The sequence below is a fragment of the Polyodon spathula genome, chromosome 11 (genome assembly GCF_017654505.1).
Source record: "Polyodon spathula isolate WHYD16114869_AA chromosome 11, ASM1765450v1, whole genome shotgun sequence".
Taxonomy (NCBI): domain Eukaryota; kingdom Metazoa; phylum Chordata; class Actinopteri; order Acipenseriformes; family Polyodontidae; genus Polyodon; species Polyodon spathula.
Window position 1 is genome coordinate 29,575,959 of NC_054544.1, and position 23,168 is coordinate 29,599,126.

The 23,168-nt window shown below is 38.3% G+C and overlaps 1 protein-coding gene across 1 annotated transcript in view; it reads left to right on the forward strand.

The window, feature by feature from the left end:
* LOC121323175 (DIS3-like exonuclease 2) overlaps positions 1 to 23,168 on the forward strand; it is an 82,698-nt gene that overhangs the window by 28,381 nt on the left and 31,149 nt on the right. The window contains exons 7-12 of the mRNA XM_041264055.1: positions 1,130 to 1,227; positions 2,996 to 3,225; positions 6,012 to 6,185; positions 14,084 to 14,163; positions 17,401 to 17,513; positions 20,335 to 20,442. Coding sequence (XP_041119989.1) covers positions 1,130 to 1,227; positions 2,996 to 3,225; positions 6,012 to 6,185; positions 14,084 to 14,163; positions 17,401 to 17,513; positions 20,335 to 20,442 — 803 coding nt within the window. The remainder of the gene's footprint in view (positions 1 to 1,129; positions 1,228 to 2,995; positions 3,226 to 6,011; positions 6,186 to 14,083; positions 14,164 to 17,400; positions 17,514 to 20,334; positions 20,443 to 23,168) is intronic.

The window sequence follows — 23,168 nt, forward strand, 5'->3', positions numbered from 1 at the left end:
TTTATTATAAGTTTAACTGCTCTTAGTCGAATTCGCTCTCAAATGTAATTATTTACTGTTTATTTTGATCATTTGTATTTGATCTTTTCTACTGATTTTGCTATACTTCATAACTCCTCGTATGTATAATGGGATAATTTTTTTATTGTGATATTTTGTAACAACTGTAAGTTATCCTGGATAAGGGTGTCTGACAAAAAATAAACAATAATACTAGAGTGCTGCCATGTCAAGAGCAGGCACTGCATTCTGTTTTTCAATTCCAGTTCCTTTTTAAAATCAATTCCTTTTGAAGGAGTTGATATTTTAGAAGCAATTGTTGGGACTGCTCAGCTGTTTTCATTCAAATTCAATTTAATTGACCAACCGTGACTTCAGTTGAAGTAATTTGTTGTCACTGTTGTGAGAAGCTCATTTTAACAGAATTCCTCCAATTGCAATGGTGATCAATGACCTGTTGGAATTGATTACAAGGGAACTAGGATTGGAAATTGAAAAACTGGACTAGACCCGAACCCTGACCTGTAAGTGTGCATTTTACAGTATCGTCCCAGCACGGTGCATTCAAGTAATCTGCGGTAGCTGATTTGCCTCTAACCCTAACTGAGCACCCCTAACAAAGTCCTGTACATTTTTCCATAGTTGCTGCAGATTGGGACTCTTTGTGTTGTTAAGTAATAGTCTGTGTCAATAAAAAGATAATGTTGAAACTCAAGGTTTGCGAGCCATTAACAAAGTAAATAAATAAATACATTCTAAACAGCATAGACCTCTGTATTTCAATGTATATGGCAGATGAACGGCATATGTTGGACTGTATCCCCAGAGTGACCTTGAAATGAGTCCTGCTGGCAGCCTTGAGCTTCCCTGGCAATAAAATGTGTTCAGACTCTACTGGAACCCAGGTGTATTATGCCTATTGAGGCTATAAAAGTCCCTCTGCCACCTATGGTTATTTAGGGTAATTCTGGGGCAAGTGTGATCAGAAGTTTTAAAATAGCATCTGCAAGATATATCTGTGTTATTGAAGTGTTTGATAAAGTTACAGTAGTGGTCAAATGTTATTGTGGTGTAGCCGTAAGCCTTTGAAAATAATTGCAGTGTTTTTTATTTATTTATTTATTTTAAGGTTCAGCTTGTCCAGAAAACGGTGCAACCCTGACTTCAAAGCTTGGCACAATCGATCCCAGAAATCTTGCAGATAAGTTTCTTCAAAGGACTGCAAAAGTAAGCAAGAAAAAAAAAAAAAAAAAAACATATTAATTACTTCCACACATACATTCTTTTAATATAACTTGTGAATGTACAGAATCAAGAGGTCAGGATAATTAAAGTGTTTACAACACTTAAGCAAACCTTCAACCTTGCACCAAGTCCTCCGGCCCACCCCTGCATTCATTTAGCAGACCTCCTTGTGCTGTGTGACTAAGCATCTTTTGTTCCTAGAGATTATAAGTGATTTATGAACAAAATTGCTCGCTTGTAATGATTAGCTTAAAAAACTGCTCCAATCTGGCACTTGGCTAAATATTGTTCGCTTCTGGTTGAGCATTGATAACTTGGTCGGATTAGTCCCCTTTTATACATTTTTATCTTCTCCTACGCTGGTTCTGCATGCTTTTGTTTTGCTGCTGATGCCGTTAGCTGCAATTACTGCAGAACCGAAAGAAATGCAAAGTGAAAACTCTTACGGGGTTAGCGGGTAGTTACTCAACAGTACTGTAGCGCTGGAGAGATCACAGGAGTTTCTACAGTGTTGTCTTTTTTTTTCTTGGCAAGAGGGGATGGTGTAGTTGAATTAATCCTAGGTCTGTAGGATCCAATCCGGTAGGGGTCCTAGGGTGATGTTTCCTATCATTTTGGCCCATGCATCTGCCAGGATTCTCCCACCACTAATTAACTATACAGAAATTCAGTTATTTTTCTTGAGATGATTCGGTGCATTTAATGTCCAATGAATTATAAAACCAAACTAACAAACCCCATTGCTTAGAAGTCAATACAGATGCTAGCTTTGCTTGTGTGGGGTAAGTTAAAGTGCACCACTCCATAGCTCCCCTTCTCCCATGATCACACTGAGCAAGCTTCATTTTCCAATAGCTTGACTTTCTCTCATAACCCCCTGCTGACACTTGAACTTGTAGCATAAGAGCCCAGCAGTCTAGACACCATGCTGTCCTATAGTATATGTTTTACTGTGGGGTGATTTAGCAGAAGTGTTTGTGTGGCTGGTTTCTTTTTCTTTTTTTTTTGTGAGCAGCACATACTTTTTTGTTTTGATGAAGGAAACTGCAGGATGCTGTTTTAAAACCTCTTGAACTATGAAATGTGCAGAACTCTGACCTATATTGACATGGTCAGGCTTGCATTATTATTTTTTATAATAACCTAATGTGACAAACAAAGTGAAGTTGAGATTTGTAAAATTGCATCGAGCTGCAACAGCATGTTTTTCATTTGTTTCATCTAGAAGGTGGCTTGCCTGAGAGGTTGAACAAAGCTAATAAGGTATTGTGGTTGGTGATGCAGTGTGGTTTTTCCTCTGGCTCGGTGCAGGAGCAGAGTGTACCAGTGCTGTTCACTTATCACTGAAATAATAAACCAATCACTTGACCCTAGCAGGCAGCAGAAGTGTGAGCATGATTGCATACGAGGCATTGAACTTTACCTGCACTGACATCAGCCGCTGAATCAAGTTTTTCTAATGGTGCTTGTTGGGCTTTACAACTAAAAAGTTATTTATTTTTTTAAAACACCCTACGCAGTATAATCAAATACTTTACTGGTATATGTGCAGACAACCCCCAACCCTCCCCCCTACCCAAAATACAGCTTCTAAATAGGTAGGCTTGTCCTGCATGCGTGTTGCGTACACAGCCACATGTAACTGCTCAGGACTTACACAACCCTTAATGCAGATGCATCTTTTTTAAATGCATTTTTGACTGTATTATTCTATCGTGTAGTCCTTGTAATATCTTCTTGCTTGCTCCAGGTGGTGTATATTGCAGAGAAGAAACACTCTCGAGCTGTGACTGGGTTCCTAAAGTTCCTGCCTGACAAGGAGTTTGCCATGTTCTCTCCGGTGGACCACAGAGTGCCACGGGTGAACGTGCCGTTGTCAGACTGCCCTGAGAACTTCAGCGCCCGCGCTGCCGACTACACCAACACCCTGTTCGTCTGCCGCATCACGGAGTGGCGCGACAACAGCAATTTTGCAGAAGGGTGGGTGCTGGCAGAAGTGTAACTGCTGATATCAACATTTTTAGGCTGTGTGTATGTGCTATGCAATATTTATAGTATGACATTTTTACTTTTTCATGAATAATAATAATTAATAATAATAATTAATAAAAGCGATCCGATGACATGCTGTTGAGTTAAATATAATAAATAGGTAGGTGTGTGGTTGGGAAGGTGCTTTTATGCAAACGGTGGGGTGGGGTGGGGGGCTTTAACAAGAGCAGATGTGATAAGTGTCTGGCTAGAAAAGAGATTGCATTGTTTATGATGCAACCTTCCTCGTGCAATGCCAACGAGCTGGAGAGAAAAGCGTCCTTCTGACGAGCAGATGTATTGTCTGCTGTATCCCGTGAAGCTGAAAGATACGATGCTGTCCCTTACACAAATCCTATAAAACTGCAGACAGACTGCAGTGGACTAATTTGGGAGCGATTTTATGAGACCAGCGACACCCACAGGTAGTTATCTGTTTCTAGTTGTTGTATTGTGTTTTTCTTGAGGTCTCTCTCCCAATGAGAGTGTGCACATGCCAGGAAGCTCCCCAGTTTTGATTGTGTAAACCTTGTCCTGCTGGAATTTGGGTTGTATCCAGTAATTCTGTAGATTAGGTTGTCCGGGGACTCTGCTCCTGGTGTTTGATGCTACAGTTCTTTTTAAATTTTCTCTCCTCCTGTTCTTTTTATATTTTTTTCTTCTTCTTGCCTTTGGCTCTGCCCTTTTAATATTAAGAGTGATGATAAATACTAGATAAAGTACAGTAATGCATGCTTCTGGAGGCAGAGTCACTCCCTTTGATCTTGTGACCTCAATGAATGGAGACATACACACAAAAAGAAATGCAACTGCTACAGATGTGGCATCATTGTAAGAGACCTGTGAGTCTACTTCAAATGCCTCCCTAAACCTCTATTTACATAGTCACTTTGTGAAATAGCTGTAATCTCAATTGCTCACTGCTACTTTTTTGTGATAAGCCACCTGAAGGAATGTTTATAATTAAGAGCAGCAACTCCAATTAGGCAATTACATACATTGTTACTAATTGCCAGTATTATGTGTTTGGCAAAACCCTTTGAGATTCCAATTATTCTAGTCTTTGCTGGTGAATGGAAATTTGTTGTAACTGTTGATAACAGCAGTTTAAAGTGATAATTGCAAGGCAATTAAGGTAAATTGCACACTGTTGATTTTTATTGGAATTTGAAAAAGGGAATTAAGCATATTTTAATAAAATGCAAATTTTTAAAACTATTTGTATTTTTTATTTTTTTTAAAAGTGGCATTACAAGTTAGTTAAACTTTGAAATCCAACGGTATAGTAATGTTCCTTGGGAATGATTTATTAGGGAAGACAGATGTACAGTTCCCAATGAAAGTGACATATGGTTACCTCCCTTATTTACTGTAATTCATATTTACCGTCATTCTTTTTGCTAAAAAGAAACAGAATAAAGAATGTTTGGTTTACAAGATTGCAAGACTTGCCATTCCATTCCTTTTTAAAAATGTAAAAAAAAAACTGCTATCTAAAACTGGCTTTATAGCTTTTGTACATCATAGTACTTGGAGGACAAATCACATTTTTCGGCCACCGAGTAAACTTCCTCAAAGCTTTATGGCTTTTAAGTGGAGTTCTGCATGAGAGCTGTTACCAGGTGGAAAGCTGAATCAATATCTATGCGTCTCTAAGGAGACTGTACATGTGGAAGCTGTTTCTGGACCCCTTTCCCTTTTTTAAATGTATTGCTGTTATGCCAGTTTGCTGCTGGCTAGGGACAAGGATGCTTCTTAGCGGAACCAAATACAAGCCTGCACTTAATTTCTTCAAAATGATGTTCCTTTACTGACAAGTGAAAAACAATTACATTTGCATGTTGAGCTGGAAAACATCAACAAGAAATTATTGTCAGGGAATCTAGTTGGGCAAATTGAGCCTGGGCTGCCTGCATAGGAAGAAAGCCTTTGGCTGTGTTTATATAATATATATATATATATATATATATATATATTTATATATATATATATATATATATATATATATATATATATATATATATATATACAATCTATGCAATGGGATTGGCAACACTGAGAAAGACTTGTAGTCAAAAGGTTTATTTTTTTAATGTTTTTCAGTATTATTACGTATACCTGTACACCAATCAAATGGTTTTATAACTTATGTTAATGTATTGAGTAACATTAATTTAAATAAATGTGTAGTTTTCAAAGTACTGTTTTTAATATAACTTTTTTTTTTTTTTTTTTTTTTACAATATGTGCTTTTATAAAGTGCTATTAATAAACACATTTTAGTAGGAGTGTGCTGATACTCTTAATTGTTTTTAAAGTGTTTATCTGCAGGTATAAAAAAAATCTTTGTGTGTGATTTAAAAAAAAAAATCATTGGCAGTTTACAGCCCCAGTATGGCAGTACAAATGTCAGTAAGAGGAAAATTTGCTTCCAATTGGCGTTTAGAGCACTCAGTACAGAAGTTAGTTGCAATTGATTGGTACTCAATTTTAAAGGTGTGGGATGGACAGTATTTCTTTTTTTTAAACTATTATTTTAAATCAACACATTTATGATTGGATTTACTTAATACCTGTTTTATTTTTTATTACTGCTAAAAGGCTAAAAGGACACCCCTTAAATCTAAAATACAAAGATGCATGCAGTAAGCAGACAAGAATAGTATACCATAAATTGCTATCTGTAAATAGTTAATGTGCAGTGCATGTTTTCTTTTCTTGACTGTCTCTAATAGGCGGCTTGCTAAAAGCCTTGGACAGGCAGGAGAGATTGAACCCGAGACGGAAGGCATTCTGATGGAGTATGACGTGGATTTCTCTGAGTTTTCCAAAGAGGTTCTAGGTTGTCTTCCACAGTCTCTTCCCTGGACAATCCCTGCAGAAGAATTCAAAAGGAGAAAAGATTTAAGGTGGGTAAAGGTTAATTCCCTTCCTCTCTGTGGCGTTATATATACACTCCTTTATCAATGGAGGAGGGAGAAACGTTCTTCATTACTTGTACAATTTATATTTGCTTTTAAAGGAAAACATGGCAAAACATAACATGTGCTGTGGTGCTTCAGCATCAGCTCCGAGTGACTTCCCTCACACTCTTTGTACGTCTGTGCAAATCTCATCATGAGAGCAGCATCTGCAAAAGGAAAGTCTTGATTGAACAAGGAAAAGCCCTGGTGCAATTAATTTTTCCATACTTACAGCTTACAGTGGAAAATAAAAAATGGAAGGGCAAAAATGAGAAATCGCATTTTCTTTACGCAAACTTCTTTTAGTGTGTTTCCAAGACACCAAGTGTGGCAGCTGTATGTGTATTATGCTATATAAATGTATTGTGTTTTTGTTCTTTTTTCAGCTATGTACTGTACAGTACTTTGCAATATTTTTTGTGTAAACACTATATAAATGCAATAAATTAAGTAAATAAGTGTAAGTCGACTCCTGACCCATCTGCAGGCTAGCTCGAGCAGACCTTGATTAATAAATTTGCCATGGAGCAGGAAGTCAGCTGCTTGCTCCAGTACCCTCTGGGAGAGAAAATGGGCACAGAAAGTCATTGCTGCTCCCCTGTTCTCTAAGAGCATTGTGTTTCAGAACATGGGGATGTACCAGTATTCCATTAAAAAATGTAAATAAAAGGTTGTGTCAAAATGTCACTTCCACACATTGTCTGTCGTAAAACCTTGGTATCGATTTGTCTTGTTATTGTTCCGGTACTTTTTTTTTTTTTTAAACAGCACACTTAATCAATAACCCTGATAAGGATGTTTTGTGATTTTGTTCACTTTCCCTGTTGAACATTTATTATACGTAAATATTTCATTATGTGCAAGTCAGGTATTTTTATTTATTTATTTTTTCCCAAATGTAATTCTGTCATTGTTCATGAAGTATGCTGTAATAAAAAGGGGAGTGGTGTTGAATGCGCTGTCTTCATAAAAATTCATTACTTTAGATATGTTTGCTAGTAATAAATTAGACTATGTTTATATGCAGCTGTCTGTTAAAGTAAGGCAATTAGTGGAAGGTACACACACCCATTCAGTGCGTATCTGTGTACTGTTAATTAATAACACGTACACATTTCACGCTTTACAGAGAGCACAGATAGTTAACAGCTGTCAAGCAGTTGCAGTTGATGTTAGTTAACTACTTTTCAAGCTAAAATGAATAGAAAAAGAAAAACTGTATAAACTGTAAAGTGAATTCCTTGTGTAGATGGCAATAGGTTCTCCAGACAATAGCAGCATCAATCTGTTTAAATTCTGAAAAAATGCAACTTTCCAAATCTGAGCCGTGCTGCTTATTGCAGCCTCAGTGTTCCGCCTGGCTCAGCTGATGTGGAGAGAGAGTGTTTTCTAAATTTGGCTGCATCCAAGACTGAAGGAGAACGAGCCTTAGAGAAGACACTTTAAAAAAACTGCAGCAAGTGTACACTACGCAGGACTTGAAATTAAAGAGTTTGGCAGTGGTTCGTAATGTGTTTTAAATGTATCGTTGTAATGGATATAGGGTTGTGCAAAATAATTTGTCCCAATTTTAATAATTTTTTTTTGTAATAAATACCTATAAATTCCCAGGAAATTTAAAGAAAAATAAAAACCTAAAACAAAGGGCCTTAACTCTTTGATACTGTAGCTGGATTTTGGGTGCGGAAGGGCTACCTGGAATCGCTCGGTGGCTGTCGCTAATATTATTACCAGGGAGGCAGGCGGCGCCCTAGGGGTGGAGTGCTGATAAAAATAGCCTGTTTCTTTTTGTGTTTGGCAGGCAAACCTAGTCAATTTTTTTAATGCTTTAAGTTCTTTTGGAGCTACCGTGATTACATAGGTAACCTTTACATTTTAGTTTCTCTCAGCCCATAAAATAAAGCTATTTAAGCCCTCAAATTCTTCTTTTTTTTTTTTTTTTTTTTTTTTTTTTTTTTTTATAGAAAAGCTGCTAGGAGTTGAATCAATTGCAGTCAGAGATTAATCTTCATTTTAAACTTTTTTTTTTTTTTCCTCGCTAGTACATTTTAAATATATGCTCATTGACTGAATGTGGAGGGGTTAACATTTGAACCTGTTAAGTATTTTTTAGTTGTGTTATACAATACATTAGCTGTGCACCAGTTCGAACAAGGTAAAGACAACTGGGAGAGATGGGTTCCGTTTTATTTTAATAATAATGAAACCATGCTGCTGCTTTTATCTCCTAGTGTCTTTCACATTTGTAACGGTAAAATCCTGTTTTATAGCACTATAACATTGTTCACGATAACATCTGTCAGGCATGTTTTCATACCACCAGTTCTGAAATGACAAATGGCATAACAAACAAACAAAAAAAAAAAAAAAAAAGAAAATGATGTTGGCCATCAAAGGCCAAGTGCCTGTCACCCACTAGTATGGGAATGTCTGGAAAAAAATAAACGTGAATCCACAGGACGCTGACACAGGAATCGGGTGAAACGTTTACCTGCTTGACTTTTATTCCCTATATACCTCACCTCATACCTCCTTAAAGATCGGAAAACAAACCTTTGGGTTATATGTGCCAAGATTTTGGATGTTTGAACCAGTGGGAATTAATAGCAGCCTGGAATCGAAATCATAAATATACTCTATTGCAAAACTGGTAAATGCTGCATGTGACTGTATTTTGTATTTTTCTATAATTGTATTTCATAAAGGCGGTCTGATGTGTTTTTGCACTCGTTGAGACCAGTGTGGAGTTAGCAGATATGTAATAACACAGCTGAGATTGGTAGCAGTTTCATCTGTATTTGATCATTTCTTCCCGAGTCAGTAGAGCTGGACTGAAAATAGTTTTTAACAGTAGAAGACAAGTAGTTGGGTTATAAAGAGTAGCAATAAAATGTGTAGGAAATTAGAGATATATCCGTGGAAGAAAGAGATCTAAGACTAGCTTGGGAAAGGCAACTAAAGATGTCAAAAACCGGTAACGTTGGAAAAACAGCAACGGAACATATTCCGTGCCCTACTGTGGAGGATGCGGCTGCTTCACTCGCCACTGCTGTCACTCAGAGGCCAGCAGAGCAGAGGAGAAGAATCACACTGCTGATCATGTAATTTAAAAGTGCAGTTAAATACCAGGAAGTTGCACATGTGATACCTACTGTACACAGCAAAACAGACTTGCACGATGTGTAACATATAGATTATTTTTTATAAGCTATAACTCGCTGATTTGTCCAGGGTACTTCTAGAGATGGCAGCTTTATTAATTGCAATGCAAAATTTTGTGCTTTCTAATACAAAATGCCAGCGCTCACCGGATTGCTGCGGTTTTTATGTCCTCATTTCATTAGAACTGTGGGCAATGTAATTCTATGAGCAATGCTAATTAAGAAGAAACTCAAATTGCTGGCGGTCCTGGCGTTGAATGTTACAGCAGTCTTGGTTTTGTGACCATTGCAGTAATCCTTATGTTTGTAATGGAACTAAAAGAATAAATATAAATGTTTATCATACTGTCTCCCAGTAGGTGTGGCCAGCAAAGTTGAAAGGTCACACTGTATCATGATTTGAAAGAATGAAAGGAGGAAATCTATTCAGTGCCCAGCAGATAGGATTCTGCAACCAAGCTAGTTGATGTCTGTTTAAAAATAAATAAATACATACATGTGATTGCATTTAAAGCTACTTAACCCTCTAATGAGAGGGTTCTGATAAATATTATCCTTGCTAAATCTGTGTCTCTGTTCAGTTGCACAACTGGTATTTTTTTTTGTGACCGCATCTCCTAGAATGTAATTTGTAAGGCAAAAGTGATTTCTTTAAACCTATTTGGACTTTGCCGAGCAATTGCATTAGTTGTTAAAAACCGAAAATGAAAAATCATTGTGTTATTTTGTAATAAAATGCAAGGGTTGTCTTTTTTTCTTTGTTTCCTTTTTACAATGAACTTCACGCTCTTGATAAGTGTCGTCTTTTTAAATTAACAGCGTGGCAGTGAAAGATAAACTTGCTAATTTAGAAAGGAGGCAGTGCTTCTGTTTGGTTTAACAAAGGTGTTCTTTTGTCTGCCTGCAGGCTTCTGTAACATTGAGAGATAAACTGAAACAATAAAAATAATTATGGGAAAATATATTTTAAAAAAGGGGGTGGCTGCAAGGTGTTATCTTGCGGTCGCACTTCGACAGGCATAGCTGGTGTTGCCAAGGTAGCTAGCCTTCCCCTCTCCTCCTTGTAGTGCCTGACGTTAATGATATGTATTTATACAAAGGGATTTTGGATAGTGGCGCTTGGAAACCAGAAAGGTAGAACGCCCATTCCACATACTAGCAACAAGGCTACAAAAGTAACCCAATAACTCTCATTCTTACTCAAAAAAATACCTCTGTCCCTCCCTCTCTCCGGACGCACCAAATACCTATAGCATATTTGCACAAGACCTAAATTAGGATCTTTTGTGTGTGTTATAATAGCAGCTTTTAATACAGTTCCTAAATGGTATTCCTTTTAAAAGACGCTTGCAATGGGATCTGCATTAGGTTAGTATTTAAAGCAAGAATTTTTTATTATTATTTATTGTTAATTTGAGAGGTGGTCAGATTGATTGCTAGATAGATGTCAACTTTTTTAAATGGCAAAATTTGTGGAAATAAAATGAATATGAGAAATGTACTCTTTGAGCTAAAGGAGAAAAACACCTGTTTTTAAAGTTACAAAACTTGAAATAAACAGTAGTTTTATAGATAAGGGTCAGTTAGCCAGCACCCACTCTATGCTGCAGACACCCCTGCTCGAGCACCTGTCTCTTTGAGAGTTCTGACTTTTCAGAAGCACTTTCTAAAAGCATGCCCTCGAACCAATTGCCCAAGACTTGTTGAAGTCAGAAATCTGTTTAGGCAACACTGTCTTGATAAGAAGGCAATACAATGTTTCTATTTCTAGGTTGCAGTTTTATTTTCCTTGTCCTTGCCTTGTAGAGGAATTTTTCAATGGCCGTGACCCTCCTATACAGTTTTACGATCCATTGTCTCCCTTGTCGGGCAATGGGAAGTTTGTGTCCTTTTATAGATTTCAGATAATTTATAGTTTATAGAAAAAAAAAAAAAAAAAAAAAATCTGTTAAGGCTTTAATGATAAGATTGTTCAATAAGAAAAAGGGTTTTTTTCCCAATAAACCATGGAGCCACTGACAAATCTATTTTTAGTAATTGTGTATGTGGTGTTCAGTACACCTGTCTATTTTTAGTAATTGTGTGTATGTGTATATATATATATATATATATATATATATATATATATATATATATATATATATATATATATATATATATATATATATATATATATATAGTGCCTTGCAAAAGTATTCAGACCCCTGACCAATTCTCTCATATTCAGTTATTGTGAGGTGACGTTGGGAAATATTTTTATGAAAAATGAAAAACTGAAATATCTTGCTTGAATGAGTATTCAACCCCCCCCCCCCCCCACACACTTTAATATTTGATAGAGCCACCTTTCGCTGCAATAACAACTTTAAGTCTTTTGGGGTAAGTATGTACCAGCTTTGCACACAGTGTCAGAGTGATTTTGGCCCATTCTTCTTGGCAGATTTGGTCCAGGTTGTTCAGGTTGGTTGGACGACGCTTGTGGACCGCAATTTTCAAATAGTGCCACAGATTCTCAATGGGATTGAGATCAGGACTTTGACTGGGCCACTGTAGCACATTCAGCATTTTGTTCTTGAGCCACTCCAGTGTTGCTTTGGCCTTGTGCTTGGGATCATTGTCCAGCTGAAAGGTGAATTTCCTCCCATGCTTCAGTTTTTTAGCAGACTGAAGCAGATTCTCTTGCAGTATTTTCCTGTATTTTGCTCCATCCATTCTTCCTTCAATTGTAACAAGATGCCCAGTCCCTGCTGATGAGAAGCATCCCCACAGCATGATGCTGCCACCACCATACTTCACTGTAGGGATGGTGTGTCTTGAGACGTGGGCAGTGTTAGGTTTGCGCCACGCATAGCGCTTTGAGTTTTGGCCAAAAAGCTCTATCTTGGTCTCATCTGACCACAAAACCTTTTCCCACATCGCAGCTGGGTCACTCTCATGCTTTCTGGCAAACTCCAGACGTGCTTTCAGATGGTACTTTTTGAGTAACGGCTTCTTTCTTGCCACCCTCCCATACAGGCCAGTGTTATGCAGAGCTCTTGATATGGTTGACTGGTGCACCATTACTCCACTCCCAGCCACTGAACTCTGTAGCTCCTTCAAAGTGATTGTTGGCCTCTCTGTGGCTTCTCTCACAAGTCTCCTTCTTGTTTGAGCACTGAGTTTTGAGGGACGGCCTTTTCTTGGCAGTGCCTGGGTGGTGTGATGCAGCTTCCACTTCCTGATTTATTGATCTAAGTGTGCTCACTGGGCTATCCAAACACTTGGATATTATTTTGTACCCTTTCCCTAATCTATGCATTTGTATTACTTTATCTCTAACTTCTGTAGAATGCTGTTTGGTCTTCATTTTCCTTCAGATTCACAGCCTTACCAATGATTCTTCAACAGTGGGGTTTTTATCCAGAAAATGTGACAGCAACTTTAATGGTTCACAGGTGGAGGCCAATGGTAAGGTAATTGTGTCCTCGTTAGGGCAATTTCTTTCATCGGTGCAAACTGGGAGCTTCCACAGCACAGGGGTTGAATACTTATGCAAGCAAGATATTTCAGTTTTTTATTTTTCTTCAAAATATTTCCCAACATAAATCCAATGTCACCTTACACTAATTGATTCTGAGTTTCAGTGTTTAAAAATAAAATATCAAACAGAACTAAATTTCAATGTACCATTTGTAATTCAGTAATATGAGAGAATTGGTCAGGGGTCTGAATACTTTAAAAGGCACTGTGTGTGTGTGTGTGTGTGTGTGTATATATATATATATATATATATATATATAATATATATATATATATATATATATATATATATAAATATATATATACATACATATAGTTGTACTCAAGTTTACATACGCAATGGAAATTTCTCATGCAAAGAATTTTAGGAACAATCTTTTGTAGTAAAAGTTTTGCATTTGTGGATGAGGAAAAAGTCACAAGAAAGATGTCTACAATTCAACATTTTTTCTAGACTTTTCTAGAATTAGGTTCTACATTTATCATATTGAAATTTCTAGCACCCTGTAAACACTTACCATAGTCAAAGGGTATGAATAGCTTTGAATTGGCATTTTTGGAGTTTTGCAAAAAAAATTGCTGAAATAAGTAATCGTAGACATCTGTTTCTTGTGACTTTCTTTACTCCTCCACAAAAGCAAAACTTTTGCCACCAAAGATTTTTCCTAAAAGTGTTTGTTTGAGAAACTTTTAAGAATTATGAATTTCCAATGGGGGTATGTAAACTTTTGACTAGAACAGTGTGATGTAAACAAGTTTGTGTTGAAACTAGTATGCATGCCTGAAAGGTGAATTAACTTCATATAAAAGCCTTTTAAATGTAGTTGTATTTACTGAATTTGTTTCAGGGGGGTGTTGCGTCTTCAGTATTGCATAGTAATAAAACAGTAATGAAACCGTGCTGGTTACTCCTCTTCCAGCTCAGTTTGGTATAGCCAAGCTTAGCTGCAAATGACTAGCAGGAAAAAAAATTACAAAAAATCCTCAAGTACGAGATAAGCCTCCACTCAGCCTTCCCGTAGGGTTTGTTGATGCTGGATTTTTAGCAGAAGAAAATTTATAGTAGTATGTTTGTGTGTGTGTGGCTGTTATATCTAAATCCTATATCCATCTATCCAGAGGGATCAGAAGAGATAAGTCATTTTTTTTCTTTCTCTGGTGTAGGAAGGCATGCATATTCACTATTGATCCAGCCACTGCCAGAGATCTGGATGATGCCTTGTCCTGCAAACCTCTCCCAGATGGTAAGCTGCATCATTATTGTCCTGTTGCACACTTTACTTGAAAACTGTAATTAAGAATGGCCTTTCTCTTGAAACGCCTCTTATCTAGTATTTCTGGCCTTTTTATATGTACATTGTGAACTATTAAAGAAGCTATCTGTGGAAAAATAGTATTTCCCCTTATAGGAGTGGAACAAAAAGCCAAGCGATTCCATAATCCCACCCTTAGACATTTAATGACAAAGCTGGTTAGTTTGTTTGAGAAATATCTTTATTTATTTTTTCTTATAGGTACCACAGGCATAATCTGTTAACACATCCTGTGTCATGCTGCTGTGTTATGTTAGAAAATTCACGTCTCTGCTTGGCCTATAAAACGGGGAAACTTGGCACTGTCCACAATGTCATTAGCTGTCGTGTTGGCAGATGTTCAGTTACCCAGATGAGTCGTCCCCTGAACCGGTAGAATTGCTGCTAAATTATGAAGGGATAAGTTTTCGGTGACTAACCGACTTGCAGTTTACAATAGGAAGGCTTCAAGTCCCATCGCTGATCTGAAACACCCAGCACCATTAATTCCCCCCACACCTCCCCCCAAAAAAAGTGAAAAAACAAAACAAAATGCTATTTGAGGTTTAATACATATTAAAAACTGCACAGAGTTATTAATAACCTTTTGCCACTTCTGTTTAGTTTTTTGTAGCATTCAAGCACTTTAGTACAATTCTTCTTTTGTACATGTGTCAGCTTGTCAGGGCTGGGATTAAGAATGACAGAAATCATGTATGCATACTTACATTTTTTTTTGTTAGTCGCCAAAAAACAATCACCTCGTGCCAACGCCTTCCTTTCCCTCTCTCTCTTTCTCTCTCTCATACAATGTTGGGATGGCCTCTCTCTCTCCAGATCCTATACAATTTTGGGATGTGCCTCTCGCTCTCTCTCCAGATCCTATACAATGTTGGGATGTGTCTCTCTCATCGTCTCTCTCTTTCTTCAGATCCTATACAATGTTGGGATATGCCTCTCTCATCTCCTCTGTGTCTCTCTCTTTCTTCAGAGCCTGTACAATGTTGCGATGTGTCTCTCCTCTCCTGTACACTCTCTATCTCCAGGAATGGTTTTTCTGTCATTAGGGTGGCACTGGAAAATCATGCACGGTAGCTCTAGGGTTTGAGGCAAACGGTGAACATTACCTTGTGTGATTGCTGAGGAATTCATGTGCTATCTAACATGCTGCATCAATCAAAATAATCCTAATAAAATGTACATTTGGACTACCAGTTTCATAGTTTTTATTTGTGGTTTTGATATTAGTTACATCAGTCTATATCAGAATATCAGTTTTGAGCACCAAGATTGATCAATTAACCGAATCTTATTTCATTAGCTAAAAAAAAAAAAAAAAAACCACAATAAATTTCCTATAGTGTGTTTTTTTTTTTTTTTATTATTAACTACAGGTAACTATTCACAACGGCACAAAACAGTTCTTGTTTTATCCTGCTAGATTGCAAGAATGGTGTGTGGGTGAGGTCTCGTAGCCTTTTCATTTAGAAGCTTGCATCTGTAGAAGAATTTTCAAGTGTGGTCGGAACACCTAGAGTGAGCTCAAGTTTGCTAACAGTGATTTCTGTATCGGAGCAACGCTAATGATTTTAGCATTGAGTCATTGAGTGTTGCAGCCAAGCAGTAAGCAAAACATACCGTGCTTCAAGAGCCGGTTAAAATTAGTGTCAGCATGAAGAGTCTACCATGTTGCTACTGACAGTTATGACCAGTGATGTTTGAAACACATTTGAGACTTTGTAATTCTTGCAGAGTATTTCGAGGAGGCCAATGTCACGTGAAGTTTGACATTTCTTGCCCCACTCCTATTTACTTAACACCCGTCTCTTCCTTTTTCTCTAATTGAGTGACACTGACCGTGCAAAGGAAAGGCTGTTGGGTAGAAAGTGCTGAGTGAATAGTTAAGTAAGCCCTGCAGTCTAGGTGATGCTGTCACAGATGAGACCTTGTTCATACCTGTCGACTGGCCTCACCGGACGCTCTCACAGCAGAGCTGTGCATACCTCATACCTGATCCGCCAGGAGATTCTCGGCCGTCTTTTTTGTGTAGTAATCTCTGCTCCCCTTTTTGGATAATTCTTTTAAGCACGCAGAAACTACCAGCTTCCTTCCACTGCTCAGACCTAGTCCTACAAGTCTTCACTGACACTGTTCTGCCATAGAACTGGTCTGGGTGTGGGTGCGTCATCATGCTATGAGACTCAGGGCCACATTGATATCATAGGGCCCCAAGGAAGGGGTGTAACAGAACCCCTTGTGCTTTTCAGACCAGTCCTTGATCCATCTTGTTTGATGGGTGTGGTGGCACTGTTATCCCGGTTACAGAATTGAAGGAAATGTTTACAGCAAGCGGTGATATTCAGGAGTGGAACTGCCAGTGCCCAGATCTCAATTAGACTGAAGCAGACTGATCCTAGACAGGGCTAGAAACTAGACCACTCCTCCACACTGAGTATTAATGTGAAGGGTTTACTTTCTACATGCTGGTTTTAATGAGTAGCTGTTTGGGTGGTCCAGAGGAAAGTCGAGAAGCACAGCGCTCCTGGGGTCTGTAGAATGGATCACATTTTCCCCAAGTGGTGCAGCCTAACATTTTCAAAAAAAGCTTTTTACAGCCTTTAATGAGACATCAGAAAATAATCATGCAGCTGTGATTAAACATTGAAGTTATGACTGAGGGTAGTGTGTGTGTAATGTGAAATTCCTGAGTAGTTCATGCCTTTTTAATTTGTTTATTCTTTCTGTAGAGAAAATCCATTCGGTTTTGTTTAAATTAGCCACAGCAATTCCTAAAGAGCTAAATGCATAATAATGAGGGAGAGTTTAAAACTAAAGGGACAGAATGGCGTTTCTCTTGGGATCCATTTATAAAACACCAATTAATATCATAGGTTTGACAATTCTAGTGAACAGGAGGACGTTTATTAAAAGGGAATTACCAACATACAGCTTACTCAAGTGTTGTGTGTACTGTATGTATTTCTTTAAATATAAAATGGATCCTTAAATTTAATCACAATTCATGTTTTGTTTTTTTTTGTGGTTTTTTTTAATTGCCAAAGTGAGCTGCATTGCATAACATTTAATGACACACTGTTCTCCCATCAATGTGCGTCTGTCATACAAAGAACTTGCATGGTATTAAATGCATTACATTTTTAAAACCTTCCTCTTTCCTTTTTCACTCAGGAAACTTTGAAGTTGGAGTTCATATTGCGGATGTCAGTTATTTTGTGGAAGAAGGAGATGCTCTGGATTCCATTGCCAGCAGAAGAGCTACCAGTGTCTACCTGGTGCAAAAGGTGCCTTTTAATATTCATCTGGAGTTTATTTTCTTTTTATAGGCAAGTGTCACATGATGCCTGTTTCAGGGCACCCAGCTTATATGAATGCAGAAGAAAGAATGTAATGTTCTCTGCTCCAGAAGTATCAATGTACAATACAAGTACCATAATTATGATTACAGATAGAATATATTTTTGTTTAAATATTATTAGCTTGTTGTTTTTATTGCAGTGTGCTGAAGCAGGGATGTTAGTTAACTATGTAGTGTCAGTGCACAGGAGCTCTAGCCAGTGATATGAAAAGGTGGTGAGTCTTCAATACCGTATGCTTATAAAGTTGCAGGGATGGGTGTTTGATATGAATATTCAGGGGGCTGTTTCAGGGACCTGTGGTTATGATTCGAATAGGCGGAGACTAATCTGTGAACTTGGGCATGGTGAATGGCGATTCATGTGTGTCCAGATGTGCGGACGTGAGCGTCGGATCTAAATATATGGGAGACCGATACTTTCCTTGGATTGGAATTGATCAGTACGCAGTGGCTGCTGCACAGACTTGGGTAGCCTATATAATACATTACGTGGAGGCTGATGAATGTACTTTCATCGGCCGCTGCTTTATCATATATTATAAGAACTCCCTAAAGTCATGGATCAATCTCCTGCGTATTCATAACCATTCGTGTAGAACCAAACCATTTACCCCAAGAATGCCAACTTCATATAATACTTGAGTGTTGTTACCAACCGTAAGTTAAAAGGCACATTTTTAGTGGGCCAAGCGTGCAACATAAACACTCACATGCACACACACCTGCTTCCCAACCCCCCCCCCCCCCCCCCACAAAAAAAAAAAAAGCATGCAAATTAATTCTAATCGTACTGTCTCAAATCTGCGTTGGCTGCTTTTGTACGTAGCAGCTAAGTATAGATGGAGTTGTCCAGCTCATAAATTGATAAGATGCCATTAAAATCAAAGATTAGACTGGTGGAGGTGCCGGTGACATGCGATGGCTGATTGCCTTTTAATTGAGTAAGCTAGGCAGTACATTACAGAGCCCATCATCCCTCATGCGATTATCACGAAATGTGTTTCAGTGATTGGAATTTGACGTTGGTTGCTGAAGGGGAGTGAAAAGGAGCTACTTTTGCTAACACGGCTGCTAAGTGTTTGTTACAGCACTGACAAACTTGTCTTATTTTTTTTTGCTCTTGCTCCCTTGACACTTCTGCATACGCAGGCAAAGTGCAGAACACACACAACTCCTGTGTCATATGATGGTTCAGTTCATCTCTGAAGTGCCGTGCACCTACCGGTCTCATGAACTCCTTACCTTAGTTACTGATACTGTAAAAAAAAAAAAAAAAAAAAAAAAAAAATGCTGTGGTGGAGGGGGGGGATTTTAATCTTATACTTTGTCTATTTATACTGTTGTCCAAATATGTGATCTCATGTTATTTAGGCCAAATAAAAAAAATGTGTGGTTCAGATTATGCTGGAAAAAAAATTGGGTAGGTAGGTAAAAATTATTTTATTTCCTGAATAAGCAGTGTGAGCATGGTAAAAATGGCAAGTGTTATTCTCCAGTACATTGTTAAGAACCCCTGTTGTACTTTCATTAGTTACACTGTCATCTCACTTCATTCTCCCATCATCTCCCCTTTCTCCCCCCCACAGCTTGCTCAGTCTCATTTTGAGGGTGCATCTTTAAACTTTCCACCTGCCTTGTTTTATGCTATAGGCAGGTAGCTTCTTTTAAAACACAGTCTTTTCAGCTGTGTGTTTGACATGGTATCTATTTTGTGTGCCCTGTAAAATGGACAAGGGTTGGAACGGGCCAGAAATAATCAGATATATGTCACACGCGTTTAACCATTACAAAGGTCATCATTTTATAGGGTCGGATATGTGAGTGCTGACTCTGGTTGATTTTAATAGAGGGCTGAAGGCTGCATTGTCTGCCCCTCTCATTGGCTTCCAACTGGAGTTTTTAAAGCAATACACTGAAATGACGGGAAGTGTGGTGGTGTGAACACAAGCCGTTTAGGTGGTACAGAGTAAGAAAGAAAAAGAAATGCATTGTTCAATCACTTGACAACCCATCATGGGGAATGAAATACAGTTCTCATTATTTATGATGTGTGTGTTTTTAATATTAATTCTGTTATTGAACAAGCTTTTAATGCATTCAATCAGAATGCTTTTAACCAGGAGCAACATCATAAAACAATAACATTATCAGGCACCAGTAGTTCTGTGCAAGCTGCATCTTGAAAGTGGCAGAATGCGAGATTCCTGGCTCTCGCCTGACTTCCTTCCAATTCATGAGCGGCACAGACCTGCCAAAACACTGCTGCTCTTACTTGGCCAAAGAAACGAATTTTATTATTACCTTTCCCTCGTCTTGGCTGTTGTCACTACTAGGTTGTCTGAAAAGAATCTACATTTGTTTATTTAATCCCTGCAAATATACCCGCTAAATAAATTATATATACATGCTTACATACACACTCTTTCGGCTTGGTTCACAGACCAGGATTAGCACAAATCATGGTCTATCCAATGTTACTTTAGGTAAGGAAATTCAAGATTAGCACTAATCAGAGTCTGTGAAACAAGCCCATTGTGTGTGTCCATCGTTCCCTGAGAAGCTGCACTTTTTTATTTTGCACTAATACTCCCAGTGCAGACCCCTTTGGACCACCTCTATGGATGAGTGGATGTTGCACAGTGAGAATCTGCAGTTGCAGTGCTGTTCAGTCACTAACCTTCTCACCTAACAGGGGGTTATTTTCTATTCTGTCTAAGCATTCTGTGCTTCCTTGTCTCCCCTGCTAGGTGATCCCCATGCTGCCCAGGCTCCTGTGTGAAGAGCTATGCAGTCTGAACCCTATGACTGACCGGCTGACTTTCTCTGTGATCTGGAAACTCACTCCCCAGGGGAAGGTAATATTGAAGCTGTGCACTTCTCAGACACGGGTGCGTACAGCACATGTACAGGGAGCGTGTGGTTTAGTGCTAATACAGATAATTAAACTAACGCTTGCTTGAAATGAATTTGGTGGCAATGATTGTACTCGTTGTCATTCATATAACAGAATTTATATAAAAAAAAACATGTTTTTCCCAGCTCTACTTTAAGCGCTACCCGAGCACAGACAATAGCTAATTAACCCCACATAATTAAGAACCACGTTATAAAACTAACAAATCGCTTCCTGCCAGTACATTTTCAGTCTCTGAACTGTGATTGACAATGAGTTATTAATGGTTTTGAAAATAAATTTTAAAAAATCCTAATATTCAAATGAGGGGTAAAAATATGTTAATGCAAGGGCAATCTTTAATAGCTCAGTGTTTTCATTTTTTTGGTTTCTTTTTGTAAGTGGGGTGCCAGCTGTGCCCATGCTTGGTCCAACAACTTATGCTTACATCTGCTCAAAGTGTCTAAAGCAGGCGTGGCTAAAATTGTCCGTTCCAGTCAGTGATTGGACACCCGCAGTCTAGTGCGTATACTGACTGTCTTGGGATGTCATCCCTCCTCCAATCGCTCTCTGCAGTGGTTTCAAAGTGTTGGTGTCTGTTGCAGTAATCCACCATTACCACTGCACTCCGTATCCGATGGCTTGCTGGGACATCCTCTTATATTACGGTCCCAGTGACAAGCCCTCTTTCAGAGCTCAGTTTTCATATAGTTCGCTTCGATTCAACTGAAGCACAGTTCAGATTGCACAGACATTTCAGGGACGCAATAACCATTTAATTGGTGAATTGAGAGGAGTTATCTTGGATTTGCAACTACGATACATTTTGGTATTTGTAGTGAATAAGGGCTGCTTTTTTCTGTGTTTTTTTTTTTTTTTTTAATTTTATATGAACTTTGGTATCAGACTTTTGGTTTAAAGCAGACTGTTTGATTTTGCGTTTGATGTGAATGCTGCATTCTCAGTCATTATCCCACGCGTAATTAACTAATGTACAATTGTTCTGTGTAGTGCATTTTAAATGCTAGTTTTGTATAGTTAGGTGATTACCGCTGTCAGAGAGATGACAAGTGTAACATTATAAATGATGTTGCTGGAGCTGGTGGATTTACAATCATGGGTTTGACATTAATGCAACACAGGGATGGTTCCTATAGCTGGGGCCAGTTATACTAGAACAATCCCTCTTTCCACTCATTAGCCTTCTGCTGACATTGATGAAACACGTTGGCAGCTTATCACCCACCAGACACGCTGCGAGTGCGGCTGTGCTGCTTTTAGGACGAGACACTTTAAATACACTCCAGACAAGGTGCAGTGCGTCACCAAAGGGCTTGGCAGTTTTTTGTTTTTCATGGTGTTTTTTTTTTTTTTTTTTTATGCTGGAGACCTGAGCTCGATCCTCAAGGTCACATTGCTTTGTGTACCAGTGCACCTCCGAACTCATGCTGCAGAAGGCAGATGAGACATTCCACTCCAGCTCTTTCTTCCAGCCTTGTCCTTTCTTAATTATTGAATTGATCCTATTACACCTGCATTGCATTCCCTAAAGTGGTTTCATTAAAGCTGCACTGGAATGTCCCTCAGCATCCAGAGTTTCCCCAACACTACCCTCAGAACTCATGCAGTTGAGCCACTTACCAGAAGTTACTGCCAAGCTTAGACTGCGTCCCAGTTAGTTTAGATAAACAAACAATGTTTTAGTCTCGTCAATCCATAGAACTAGTTTTGTTTTGGCACAGCCACATGAACAGGTGACACAGAACATTGATTTGCTTTTTACTTTTAAACTGCTGTAAATAGCTCCATAATAGGTTTGGGATTTATTATTTATTTATTTATTTTTTAACATTTTCTGTTTCTGAACTATCCGTTAACTGCTTTCATTTAGCTTATGGATTTTTTTCACTCTCTTAAATCGTACTGTGCAGCAGAGAGACAATTACCTTGTTTAGGCGACCCCTGGCGTTAACCAAATAGTTGCATTTACAAATGGGATACACTGCCAGCCAAGGTTATCTGTGATGTACTGTAGACACACATTCACTAAGAACTAATCTGAAACCACCAGAAGCCCCTATGGACTTTTATGTACATTTTTGTTTCAAGTCCAGTTTTTTCCTTCCAAACCTGTGCAGTATAATATAATCGGATTTATTTATTAGTTTTTTCATTCAATGATTCATATCTCCCACTATTTAGATCCTGTTAATCTGAAACTCATGGATGTTGGTTACAAAGCTGACATGACTTTCATTCATGACTGATCCTGCCTCGGCTCATGTCCCCTTGCCTCTCAACTGCACCACCCTCCTAGTAGTGTTATACATGGAAAGCAACCGTCTGTGTAGCTTGGTTTGCAAGCTACTTGGAAATGTGTGTGTATGTATGTTTTTCTTTTCTACTCTCCAGTACAGTTCAGATTTCAAAACCTGATAAACTCTCTGGTGCAAGAGTTCACCCATCAGGTTCCATTAACGTGGAATAAATTAACTGATGACGTAGGTCAATTGCTGCTGCCAACAACTGGTAAACTGTAGGTGTTTAACACACCAGATGTGCAAACATGAGCATATACTGTATGCACACGTCTAAAAACTCAGGGGATTTTAGGTAACCATGCCTAGTTAGGGTGTATGGCATTCTGCAAAATGAAACCTGGGACTGAATTCTAATAAACTGGTTGTA